The following is a 14,389-nucleotide window of genomic DNA, read 5'->3' on the forward strand; positions in this document are numbered from 1 at the left end:
TATCATGTTAGACAGTCAATGTCTAGAGGCTGGTAGAGGGTGGCACAAGAGTTCAGCCAAATTTAAAAGGCGTGTTGATCTGATTATGAAGGATTCCATAAAAGCAATTATGGTATTTAAACAGCTGTCTTGAACTCAGTTATATGTATATGCTTTATGTGAAGCCACCTGGCAAGGAGATCTGTGATTGGCGTCATTCTGGGTGCGGCAGTACAACCTTTATGTAACGCAGTGGCACACTGCAAGAGGTCATTAGCCACACAAGATTAATGTTCGAGGATTTATGACAAAGGAATAAATGGAAACAAATCTCCCTCCCTTTTCTTCTTCATGTTTACTCTTTGCCTTGACTGGTAAACACAATATCCCTGTTCACATTCACACTGAAAATGCTGCTGTGTGTTCAATGCATTTTTTTGTGCCAGGCCCTAGGTGAACCCTTGTGTGTTGAGGTGTGTCTCTGTGTGTTTGGAGGAGTTGCCTGCTTTGCGTGTTGAGTGGCTCGTGCAAGCCGAGCTTCAACAGAGAGGTGCTGGGACATCGGCGGGGTTCTATTTTTATCTCTGCCATTGTTCCCCTGCCTCTGCGCACACGGCTCCCCTGGGTCCGCGGCCTGGAGGCTGGGGTGGCCCAGCTCAGGGACGGAGCGCACTCTTGAGGACAGAGGGAGCGAGGTGTGGCTCGTTGTGTTTGTGAACAACACTGCAGCAGCCATGGTGAGAGTGCAAACAGGTGAGGTTGCACTCTAGAGTTTGACAATGAACCTGGATTTTTTCCACTAATTTTAGACTGTTTTCTGTGACATGAAGTAACCCCCTGACATGGAGGCAGCTGTGTATATTTACGTTTTCATAGTTGTTATCATCACCTCCGAATGAGCACATGCTGTCTGGGTGAGTCGAGGTTTGGTGTCCGGTTGCACTTGCCAGGTATTGAAATACACAGGACTGTGTGGCGCTCTTTCAGAGGAGGTACAGTGAACTTAGACTCAGGATTTAGTTGCACTTGGACCGGTTCAGATCAACTGGCTGCGTGGATCTGTTACAGTCTTCCAGGGCTGGGCTGAGGGAGACCCTGGTGTTAGATTGCAGTGGGTCTGTTTGGATGCGGGACAGAGGGAGTGGGCGGGCACAGTAGGGTGGAGCGTATTAAGTGCTGGTGTCAGCCCCAGGCCCAGGCCCAGACGACGGACAATGCCAGCCTATTGTGCCTGTCCCATTGACGGTGGGTGTAGTGGCACCCTCCCCTAGGTTCCCTCAATGGGGAGCCTGAGAGCCAGAGGGATCAGCTTAATGGGCCGACAAGAGTTGCTTTGACTGCAGACGCTCGGACAAAGAGCTCTGAACAAGCGCTACAACAGGAGCAGGTTAGCAACATACACAGGCACAGAGACCAGCGTGTGAGGGGACAGGAAAGCCATGAAGTCAAAATGGGAACGAAGAGAAAGTCAAAGAGGACTGGTAGGTGCAGCTGCATTGGCCCAGGATCATCCAATGAAGTATGATGGAACACACGCCTCCCTTCAAAACAGAGTTTATCTTGTCCCCTTTCCAACAGGAAACTAACTGGGAATCAGGGCACAGCATGTAACAGTGTACCTGTTACATGACAGGGAGAACAAACGTGTGCCAGGGGAAAGAGCCTTTGACTCGAGGGTCAAAGTTCAGCTGAAGGCTCGTCACAGATCAATACGTTTTAGAGAAAGGTCAGATAAGATCGGATTGTTGACCTGAATGAGGCGGGTAAGATTTGCAGGTGAAAGTAGAGCTGGTCGTATGAAGAGATAGCTGGTTCTTACTTTGGCCATCTGAGCCTGGACCCCGCTGGACTTCAGAGCTGTGACAGCTTTCTGTGCTGCTGCTGGACTGTCAAAGTCTACAAAGCCATAACCTGTAAAAAAGAAAAGACATATTTCTGTTTATGCTGCTGTTATGTTTTGTTGTGGTTTATACTTCTGCATAGGATCATTTAAGATCTTACACCAAATCCTATGGGTGGTGGTGGTCTATGCTGTTGTGTGCTATTGTGTCTGTGGGCTGGATGGAGTTGGTTCACCTTTCAAACCTTTTAAGAACCACTCAACTTTTCCACAGGCTTGAGCCACATCATGTACCACTGTACAGGTCACGTTATGCATCTCTTCCTTTCACCCAGCAACACATGCTCCTTGATTTCAAGCAAAACATCAACAATGGCCGACAATGGCTGTCACTTTACAATTACACCACTATAATACTGGTTCACAGATGCGCTTCTACCCCTCTGAGTTAATTCAAACTGGTGCCTGACAATTTATTCGTTGGCCCATAAAAGCAGCTGATGTGAGCCTTTCACAAACATGTGGGTATTTGCATTTATACTTGACGATATGCACAGATATGAAAACTTTTATTTTACTAAATAAATAATGCAAAAAAGATACACATTTATTTTTTCCATTTTAAGCTTAACATAGTGTTTAGCATTATGTAGTGTCAAGGCTGGAAGCTTTGGGGAACAGCAGGCCTGACTATGCTCAGAGGTTTTTCCTAAATTAAGATAAAATACATAACAAGACGTTGGATCTTAATTTGTGAGTTTTAGATGTGCTGGCAGGTGAATTTTTTAACCTTAAGACAGAGCAGTTTTTTGGCTGAGTTGACCTGTCTTCTGGCTATGGCTTCATATTCAACATACACAAATAAGAGAGCATTTGAGAATGAACAAATTTCCAACATGCAGAAGTATTCTTTTAATAAGCAGCCAGAACTCCACAGCACAAGTGAAAGCAACACTTACTCACCTTTACATTTGTTGGTGGTTTTATCCAAGATGGCCTTGGTTGACACAATCTTGCCATACCTTCAAGGAGACACAACAACAGAGAGAAGAGGATCGATGGCACATGAGGTGAATGTGGGGCAAGAGAGGAATCTGCATCTACTACATGCATACCAGTCCTTCCCTCACTTCTGCAGAATGCCTGGCTACAGGTGTATACATGAACACTTACTCAATCAACTGTCTTTTTTAATGTGATTTTAAGTGTCATTGAAAACTTTGTCATGCCTCCACCCTTCCGCTGTTTTTGACAGACAGGAGACAGCACCTCAGGGCCAGAAACAATTTGTTCAAGGCCTGTCTTTATTAGACAAACACAGATTCTCACACAAACGCACACCTCACCCCTACATGCAACCCTGCTTACGGGTTAATTTTAAAAGTATCGTTAGCCGGAGTGTCAACTGCACATTTGATCCATTTAACTCCACACAGTAGAAGTAATATGGCGAGTGAAACATGAGTCAGAGACCTAACCTGGATTTTCAGTCTACAGATGTGAAGAGGAAAACATAACACAGACAAGGAGAATCAATTAATGCAGTAATGCTGTATCATAAAATATTCAGCGCATGAAAATCACCTTATAAGCCGTAAATTAGACGTGTTATGTAAGATGTGGAGACTAATGGAAGGCAATGTTATAAGATGGTGCATCAGCACTACAGTATAAGACCTGCCCTTGTCTGGTGCATTAAGCCAGCGAGGGAGGCTGGTGTTCCTCTGTTTGGGCGACATGGCGTCTGGGCGGAATGTACACTGTAACCTGATGCTTCACCCCTACGGTTTGCCTCGCTTCCCACCACGTCCCTCTCCCTCTCTCTGTTTTTCCACTCTGGCGTCGCAGTGCACCGCTGGGTCCTATGCTCCGGCCTCGTCTCAGTGGACGTTTGCCCGAATGACTCAGTTCTGACTGGACGGTCACTGTGGAGACCTGAGTCACAACTGACTCCTTTGAGTTGAAATCAAGGGCTGTGTTTTTGCTGAGGCCTTGTCCTCTCTTAGGTTTCTGTTATGTTCTATCTGGACCATGGATCTTTCTATGACACACAAATCTACGTTTATTTCCTCACCCCAGCTACAACAATAGGCTCAAACTGCATAATCTCAATTGTATGCTGATATGACTAGTGCAGGAGTCATTGACTGTAATTATTGTGAACTTTGACATAAAAATAGATACATGGTAAAGGAGATCTAATCACCGAGGACATAAATCATTCATTATCCATTTCTAAATAGCCTCATGACCTTTCCATTACATATGTTTATAGTTTCCCACTGTCATCTAAAGACTGCACTGACAGGGGAAAGAATATGGACACAGATTTTCAGACTCAATCACATGTACAAGCTTCTTACAATCTTGGATATACCATAGTCTATCGTCTGACCCATAGACTGAATATAGGTCTGACAATACAATACTTTGGGGCTTCTGGTGTAGACAGCAGATACCCAGGCCAAGACTCTGTCTTCTTTTCTCTATACACTGTTTACAGACTACTTCTTGTAGGTATTTTAGGTCCATTTTAGATCATCTCTACCTTTTACACTGTTTATAGAGATTAAGTATGTATAACTGCAAAGGAGACGATAGAAAATGTCCAAAGTTACAGAATTTAAAACAAAGCTGTTTTGTTCTCGCAGATGTGAGGCCTTAATTGATGAACAAACACAAGTTCCTCTTCCCTAATACTAGGAATAAAACTGGAACTGACTTGCACAAGTCCAGTAGTTTCATTTTATAGCAGTGCATTTTCAGGAGTAATTTTTGAGTGATCCTCTTTGATCCCAGTCTAAAATTTAGTTTCATAAGAAAATATCTAATAATCAAAAAAAGAGACAAAATGGTGCCAATATACACACAAACACACATACATACACAAACCAACACAAACCAAGACACATACACATAGCTCTGCAAAAGTTTCTAATTCAAATCCAATATGTCAGGGAATTTGTGCCTAATGTATCTTTAATATAATGTAAGACTTATATTGTGTCTTACCCTAATTAAACTATACCAAACACAAGTTATACACAATTTGAAAGGTATCAAAAGGTGTATAAGTCACAATTTCCATAAATATTGAGCCTAAATCGGCAAATGCTTTGTGTGGAATCTATTTAATTATCATTTTTTGCGTTTCTATTTTTAACAGTTCCATGTACAAAATAACAGTACAAATGGTTTGAAAAAGACATCCCCAAAGCAAAATGGGGAACAAAACAAAAACCATGTGTTACATCTTGCTTATCTTGAAGCCAGCGATGGTTTTGTTGCACAGATGAAAACTGGTATTCTTCCTCTGGCCATTGAGGTTGGCAGATTCAAAATATATACCAAGGAAGAAAACAGATTTTGCAAACTATGTGACTTTGGAGAGATGGAGAGCAAACGCCTCTTTTTTATTTATTTGTACAGTACAAAAATGCCGAAATATTTATATATACAAACTTTCATTGTTTAATACCTGGAAAAGAAGTACAGAAGTCTTATCTAATAACTATACATTCAGATTTTTAAATAGAAATGTTTTGTCAGTATTCTGCATGTGGCTTTAATCAACTTGTGGTGTCTTTTAAGCCCATGCAGTCTGGGCAAAGTAATATGCACGACATAATAATAAAACCTTGTTTATATCACCATAAACTTAATGAAGGGGCTGCGAACTAAAAACAAAGAGCCTTCGTTTATATTATTATTCTGATTATAACGACATCAGTCTCTCTCATTAACTCTGCCTCGGAATTACCTGGTTTCAAGCTCATGCAGAATGACAAAATCATTTGATCAGCTTGACTTTCATCAGGAGCATGACCAAGAAAATCCAAAGCAGTGTTTCATGTTTTCATGTTGTCTGTAACAGAGACACATTGACAGTTCAAAGGTCTAAAGGCAGTGACTGTGTGACCCTCGGGTTACCTCAGCCCCTCTGCAGCAGAACGAGCAGCCCACCACACTGTGCAGGCAACAGGGACTTAAAAGCCGTCTCTGACCCATATACAGACGTCTGACATTCTTTCCCAGCAGGCCATGCTACTCTTTTCCAAATCATTTAAGTTTCCCCTTCAAGGGGAGACCTCCCAGCCACCCCTGAAGCCTCCCACCTCTCCACTTCTCCACAACGCTTCACAATGACTTCTCTGTTAGTCTTCCACTGTGTTTCAAAGACCAACCACAGATTTCAGATTTTCACTTTATTGTTCGAGCTTTGAAAATGCGTGCGCAACTCAGACCTGCTCTCCAACATGAACATGATTACCAGATGCAAACTGTACACGTTTACTCTGGGGAGACTTTATGTTGCTTTATGTTAGGCTTCCTCATGCCGGGTGGAGAACCAAACACAAATGTTAGAGGGAAAGCAGCTGCGGTATTGGTCAGAGTGTTAACAAGTCAGGTTTTATTAGTTGTGTTCAAAGTGTGTTCAGGGAGACATGATCCGTGGGAATAAGAGATGCACGGCGAAGTTCACAAATCACTTCTGTGGCATACAGCGTGGCCCTGACCTGCAGCAGCCAGAACCAGTTTGGCTGCTTTATTACTACGTTTTATCTCTTTCTCTCAGTGTCTGTGTGTGTGAGTGTGTGTATGCGTGTCTTTTTGTGTACATACGATAGAGGCTTGGCTATTTATCTGGGGGTGATTAAGACTAGTTCACTGCCTTTGAACCCATTCAGCCTCACTAAAAAAGGGGGAGGTTATATCAGGACATGAGAAGGCAACATGCTGTACCCTTCTCTGGCCCCTTCTCTCCGTCTTCATCCCCAGCCGGTCTCATCTTTATCCTGACTCTTTGAACTCTCACATTCCTCTGTTTCCCTTGTAGGCTTCAGCCTTTTGCCGACAATGTTTTGTTCCAATAATTGTCGAGATTTAATGAAACTGACAATAGTTTAAGTAAATCAGCATTCCTATTCACAAACTGCCTTTCTTCCCCTTCTTGCCTTACCAGCTGTTTTTTCCCCAAACATCTAATTACGGCTTTAAACATTTTAATTTCATCACCCAACAGTATGGGTGATGAGTAGCTGTTGCCAAAGAAAAGACAGAAAAGGGTGGAAATGGTTCGGCTTTGCACGCTCAGATAAGCAATGTTATCTATGAACTTTGTTGAGGTAGGCCCATCCGGAGGTAATATGATAAGTCTATTAAACCTTCTTAAAAGGAAGCAACCAAGGGAACATGTTTCACTCATGTCTGTACAGCCACAGTTATCAGCATGTCACAAGGTCCCGAAACAAAGCAACTCAAAACCAATAAAAGCAGGAAGGATTGAAAAGAGGTGACTGACACATTCACATCCATCTAGTTTAGGATATGGTGCCTGTTCATAGCTGAGTGCAACATTGGATTTAGACACTGATGCCAGTTAAGTTGCACAATAAGATCTGACAGTTTACAAAGGTACAAATAGGCAACCAAAGAAGACCATGGGCTGGCTCAAGTTTGGAGATTATCAACATGTTATAATTGCGACCATTAATGGTCCACTCAAAGCCATGTTCTTTTTGATCAGCTAGCAACACCATATACTGCAGGAAAAAAGTTTAAGTATCAAAAAAGGGATATCGACCGACCATATTTAGACAACATATCTGCAAGGCTTATACATTATTGAATGATCGTGTATGATTTAGAGCCAGTAAGCTTAGCTTAACATTAGCTTAGCTTAGCCTTAAGACTGGAGGCATGGGGAAACAACTAACCTGGCACTGCTCAAAACACTACTCACCTTCCAACAGTTCACTAACTATAATGTTGTGCATGTATCCACACACAAACAGAAACTCAAGGAGAAACTATTTGTTGACAAAACAACTATTTATCCATCTGCCAAACATGTCTACAGGTTGAAAAAAATCATAGTTCAAACTAACCTGTTAACAGACAATTGTTGAGAGTTGTTGGTCGAAGTATTTTTGAATTTTGACAAAGTCTTGCTAGCTGTTTCACTTTGCTTTCGCTATTTATGCTAAACCAAATTAGCCTGCTAATGTTGGTAGCTTCATATTATTTGAGAGACATGAAGTGGTAAAGTGGTGACAGTCAACTCATCGAACTGTGCCAGAACGTGAAAAGGTGCACCTCCAAAAATGACATCAAAAATAAGAATTTCTCGTTGCCGTGCTTCTCCCAAAGAGAAATATTTGTTAGTGTGGCTCCGTCTATATTCCGACAATAGTTTGTAGGGAAAAAAAGTTTAAGTTGAATGAATCACTCACGGCTGGCAGAGTTTGACCAGGTCTTGGTCCATGGTCCCCGGATGGAGGCCGCGGATATACAGGTTTGTTTTACTCAGCTGTTCCCCTCCCCCGCTGCTGCTGTTGCTGCTACTGTTGTTGTTGGGACTGGGGGGCGCCATCTGGTGGCCGGAGGACACATAGGCCTAATGGCATGAGAAAGAGACATCAGAATACACAAATAAATCACTTTTTAAAATCACCCTCAAATATCAGTTAATACTTGACAATTCCTGTGTGTTTAGTTAGTTTTACTACTCAAAGCATGGAAACCTCAAAGGAATACTGCAAAAATGTTTAGAGATAGAAAGCGATCCTGCGAAAGACGGATGATTATGTGGGTGCTGCAGAAAATGATATCATACAGCCCTCATGTCAGCACTCACCAATAATGCATTCTGAGGGGAATATGGGGCCTCTTGGCTGTCTACTCCATATAGGGAAAAGGGGCCTCTATGATTTCTGCATGTTGGGTAACTTCTTTGTTACTTTGAGAACCGCTCAGTAATCTTGTGGTTCATATCAAAAAACAAAAGTCTCAGAATTTGCTGATAGACTAGATGTTGACAAATCTTATAATGTATTTCTTTGTCAGATTTTTCTTCTTCTGATAAATATAGCTGATACTACGGATAAACAAATCACTTCTGTGCAACCCTGTATTTTCCTCTTTACAAGCTATCTCTTAGGTTCAACACAGTAATCTGACATTTCCCTCTCACACCAGTGTGTATGGTTAACAGTTAACAAGAGCCTGAGATGCAGACACAGAGAGCAGCTCAGTCCACATGACATACAAAGTCTGTTTATGAAAATGAAGGAGAATTCAAGTAGATGAATAAACACAGCGCAGCAGGAATTTATTACGTCTAAAGATGAAACGGAGCGAATATGTGAGGTCATAACTGTAGAGACCAAAATTAGCGTAGTTACCAGTCTTATAGCTGTATAAATAAAATAAGGTGAAAGTGTTCCAAAAAATCGTGATTCACACACTGAAATAATTTCATAATTATTCTATCCCTCTCTGTCATACACACACACGCACACAGTCTGTCTTCAGTCATTCACTCGAAAACTCTTTCCACACTCAACATATTAAGCTGCTTTCAGACATGCACTAAACTCCATGAGATGCACTTCAGTGAACGTAAATGTCAGCGTGAGAGGCTCGGAGGCAAAATTAAAAAAACTAAAAGAAAACAAATACCTCCCACTGAAAGAGTGGTGTCTTACACGTAGAAGACAGTGACGGTGATGTCAAGACAGTTTGTTGTGATAAGAGCCGATGTCTGTGTCTGTTTGTTGCAAAGACAATCACGTGAAATCCGCAGCCTCCTAATGTTGGGCATGTGGATCATTTTTATCACTAATTCCACAACTGATGATTTATTGCTGAGCCAAATATATTTGGGCAACTTAACTATGTGATGTGTTATCATGTGTGTGTCTAACCGAAGACTCTATATAATAAAAATGTAAACATATTTCATTGGGTGACATTTGGTTTCATTATCACTCTCACCATCAGGAACCCCAGGAACAAATATACTGGCTGTTCTCCAAAAAAGATAGAGGTAGTAAATATCAACACCTCACACTAGACGAAAGCCCAGACCCAGTCAAGTGCTGTGTTTATTTACTTTGAGAAGGGTGACTTTAATCACATTGATTTAACAGCCACATGTTACATATGAAGGAATGACAAGAAACATGCTTTCTGAAGGAGCTGAGCAGGGTCCCCTGACTGCAGCAGAGGACAATGGGTTAATTTCAGGATAGAGGACGGGGTCACTGATCCACCGGTGTCTGGGGGAAAAGCCCAGCAGGAAGTCACGGTCACACTAGGACCACCAGCAACATCAACCAATCCGGATAATTAGTCGTCATCCATAAGCCCCTTCAGGACAGCCTCTGTGACATCTATTTCGCCTGCAACCTGGCAGCAGCTGCCTCAACAACAACAGATTCATTCCTCTGAGGATAATCCACTCTTCCTCTATCGCTGAAAGTACCCTGAAACGTTTGCATGGGTTTGCTCACTAAGGTAAAATAGAGACACAACCTGCTTAAAGTAAAACTGAAAGAGAGGAGGCTTTGTTTTCTTTTCTTTCAACTCTTTCATTCCAGGAATATTTCCACCATCCTCTCCATGAGTAACGAGGCAGGAAACAACAGAGTGGACTGTGCATACGACGAGGCAGGACTTCAAATTCATGGCATCTTTTACTGTAATGGTGTGTACTATATGAACATTGAACATATATAAATATTTGACACATTTCTCTACTTCCTAAAATCTAAAACAGGGATAAAGTAACTATGTGTGTTTACTTTACTTTTTAATGGCGAAATGGTGATTTCATTCCTTCTTGAAATGAGAAAACTCCAGATGAAGATTTAGGGCTTACTTCCCAGCAACAGTTTAACAAGCTTAGACACAAAAATGACACTTATGTTTAATCTAGCAACTGTCCACCCCCTGTAAATTTGAATAATATATAAATACATCATTCATTTCTTAATGTTTTATAAAAGGTCATATTCATTTATGTGAGTCTTCAAACTTTTCAGCCAGTGGACATTCTGTAGAGCAAATACAGCACAAGCATGAAGGAGTTTATCTCACTTGTCACATTGTAATTCAGGATTAATACGTTTTGGAGGCTGCTAATTTTGTGAATGAAAGAACAGTAGAGCAGAGACCTTTAATCTCATTCACACCCTCTTTTTAACAGAGTGCCAATTCAAACTCCAGACTGTACCAGGAGCACATCGTTACACACACACACACACACACACACACACACACACACACACACACACACACACACACACACACACACACACACACACACACACACACACACACACACACACACACACACACACACACACACACACACACACACAGTTTACAGTTACATCATGGTTGTTTGTGAAACTATTTTACAGCATTACATCTCTAATATTAGTGACCTTTATTATGCTGTTCTTTTAAAATTGTTTGTGTGGCTGTGATCTGAGTATGTAATCTGTTAATCTAATAACAGATTACACTGATGTCATTGTAAAGTAATCAGTCAGTAATTACACAAACATCAAAGCTCACTTTAAGTGAAGCACAAACAGGTGCAGAGGAAATGCTCTTAAAGGAAAATTGCCTTCATTAGACTGCCTGGGTATTTTAAACATTGAATTCAGTGCTACATGTTTCAATAAGTGCTGACTCGATTCAATATCCTTAAAGTAGTTGGTAAATTATAATTGGTGACATTCTAACTGAAGTAGTGGGTCCCAGTATGATTTTTGATTTGAGCTGCAGCAACTTCCCGAAAAACTTAACTCATCAATATATAACCATGAAATAATATGCATGGTCAGTGATTAACTTTCACTCTGTTTTACTTTTCATCAATGCGTATTGGATTTACAAGTTGCTAAGCTTGTTCAGTCTGAGGCAAATAAATATCAATTTCACTGTTTGCTGATTATCCATTAACTCGTTTAACATTAAGTTTTTTTATAAAATGTATGACTTTCTGTCAAAAGTTTATCAATAATAATGAGTAATTTACTACTTATCCAGTCAACTGCCCCAATGTAACAGACAAGGCCATCATTTACTCATTCAGTCTTCTCATCAGCTGTCAAATGGTCCAGGAGCCCTGTTTAAAATAGATTAATCTAATTCTAGGCAAACTGCAGCGGATCACATACCCTTTGCTCTATTCTCAAAAAACTGCAACAATCTCTTAGATTTTTATATTGTAATGTCCTATCTGAACACGTTAATGCAAATGAGGAGGCCACCGGTCAACCAGGTGTGTGTGTTCATCTTTGTGCTTCTGAATTGTACTGATGGTTTCGGGCGCACCCACTGTAAAGCGTTAACGCAGCACATACATGTGAGTTCAACGTTATTCTCCCCCTAATGATGTGACCTCAAGGAAATCATATGGCTTTTAGTCAGAAGAAGGGGAAACACACAAGATAAGGAAAGAACTAATCCTTACACTAAGAACTGTACTACTACCCATCCTTCCAAAAAAGATTGAATTAGAAATTAAAAACATCAGTGGTACAGTTGTGTAATAAAAGGTAATTTTCCTAATTAGCCGTCGTAAGAAGCCTTGTACACAAAAACTCAAAAATATCACTGGATATTTTAGGACCAAAGTAAGGGTAAGAATCAAGAACATTTCTATAAATAAAACAGTTTCTTCTCATTTTGATGTAATTTTAGAGCAAGACAGGAAGCGACTGCCTCAAATACATCATGTTGTTGGTACTGACTGACTTTAATCTCTAAATAAGCACAGATAATCATTGTTTTAAGTACTCAAGTATTTAAGTATTTAAATTATGATCATTAAAAATATCACTTTAAACGCTTGCTACACTGTATGTCTTGACAGACATGACTAGGACCAGCTCTCTTTTTAGACTCACTCCATCTCTGTTTTAACTCCGTCTCTCCCTGTGGGGCTTCTCCAGTTGACCCCAGGTTGACCCATGGAATTCCATGGATTTCCTGGCTCTTGGGGGGTCTGTGTGCCCTCCCATGTCCTGTCTGCTCCCCTCTGGAGGGGCTGTTTTCTCCTCAGGCAGAAAAGAGCTATGAGTGTCGGACCATCTGACCGACTTACATGCTAATGCACGGATTTATAGCCTGGCTGAATGTGGACGAAGCTTCCAGCTTGTACAGAATTACAGTGCAGAGCTGCCGCGTTGCTTTAAGACCAACTGGTTAAATGATTCATGGGAATGATGTTGCAACAACAGGAATTTCAGAAACTTTTTTGGGGTCTTTGATCATATAATTTCCTGTCATTATCATTCTGATACAGACATACACTTATTGATAAATTTGGGATACTACATCTTAACAAATTCTTCAAACTGTGTCATGAACAGTTGTGCATGAAAGAAAATGCCACGCTGATGGCAATATTACCACAAGCTAGGGATCTATTCAAATATTAGCCAAGTTAGGGGAGGACTGTGTGTTCTAGCATACGGCAGAAGGCAGGAAATCCTCTGTCTCTGTTACTGATCTTATCACACAGCCATTTGAATGAAGAGCTCTGCATTCCAACCAGGTGACAGGGACACCAAAATCACGTCCAGACTCGCTCCTGAATCCTCCTTCCTTTCCGTCTGGAACCCACCCCTTCCCTTTGTCTTTCCATGAGCACCTATAAATCTTCCAAATCTTGCTAATCACACCTTGATGCACACGCACAGCGCAAATGCACAGGCAAGCATGCATGGCTTTAAATACGGGTCAGGTGACAAGAGCTGGAGAAACTTGGAAACAGATGCCTCCAGACATTGGCCCTCAGCTCAGCTCGAGATCAAACAAAATCTGAGGCACACAGAGTGTCTGGCATCACTGAAGCACTTGGCATCGGATTTCTGACAGCTGTGCTTTCTCCATGAGCTCCATCTCCCCGCGTACCTGTTCACCTTGGCTGGTTCGTGCAGTTGGCACAGAAGCAGGGGACCAGTTCAGAACATCTGACACATTAAACAAGACTTAGATAAACATACACCTGGTACGAGGCCAAAAGGACAAAGGTGACTTTACAGGAGAGTTCAGCGAGGTTGAAATCACTAGAGCTTATGATTGTCTTGTATTTGTGATGAACATATACACCAAGCATGACATTTCAAATTCTAAATATTTTCACCAATATCTGGAGCTATTTTTAGACACGGAATCCAGAAAATGTTGCATCTGGAGAGCTCTGGAATCAACGTGACATCTTCGTCTGCGTCATCTACGTGTATAGCTCCTCTTTTCATCCAGAGATATTTGTATTCTTCCAGTTTGTGTTCTTCAAATGCTAAAAACATCACCAACGTGCCCATTCAAATCACTGTGTGTTTTTCATACATTTTCCAGCTGTATGAGTTCCCACATACAGCGCCTCTGGAACATGACCGGACTTCAGTGCATGTCAGAATGGCATTTTTTCATTATGTCAATTAATTAGGTACATTCTTTTTAGAATGATGTAAATGCTACTTTTTTATGTAAATTTACAATTATTAAAGATTAACAAAGCTACCACTGATAGTTCAGTCACTGCACTGGGGCTGATATTTCCTTTGTCTTTAACGCAGTTTCCTGCTGTGCAGGTCATGAACTGTGGCTTTGTCACCGCTCGTTTGCTGAAAACAGCTTCCTGTGGTTGTCGGAAAAAAGGTTAATGAGATCTGTATATAATACAAGTGGGTTTTCAAGCGTTCACCTATTTACTACAAATCATAGGGTGGTTTCAGGTCATTTCAGTGTGATTAAAAAATATACTGT

General features: G+C 41.2%; 1 protein-coding gene across 2 annotated transcripts in view; it reads right to left on the minus strand.

Moving 5' to 3' along the window:
• Window positions 1–14,389, minus strand: part of LOC133965328 (RNA-binding motif, single-stranded-interacting protein 2-like) — a 29,444-nt gene that overhangs the window by 10,860 nt on the left and 4,195 nt on the right. For both annotated transcript variants that reach the window (XM_062399823.1, XM_062399815.1), the window contains exons 2-4: window positions 8,053–8,216; window positions 2,783–2,841; window positions 1,799–1,890 (exon numbers count right to left, since the gene is read on the minus strand). In XM_062399823.1, coding sequence (XP_062255807.1) covers window positions 1,799–1,890; window positions 2,783–2,841; window positions 8,053–8,216 — 315 coding nt within the window. The remainder of the gene's footprint in view (window positions 1–1,798; window positions 1,891–2,782; window positions 2,842–8,052; window positions 8,217–14,389) is intronic.

The sequence above is a fragment of the Platichthys flesus genome, chromosome 2 (genome assembly GCF_949316205.1).
Source record: "Platichthys flesus chromosome 2, fPlaFle2.1, whole genome shotgun sequence".
NCBI lineage: Eukaryota > Metazoa > Chordata > Actinopteri > Pleuronectiformes > Pleuronectidae > Platichthys > Platichthys flesus.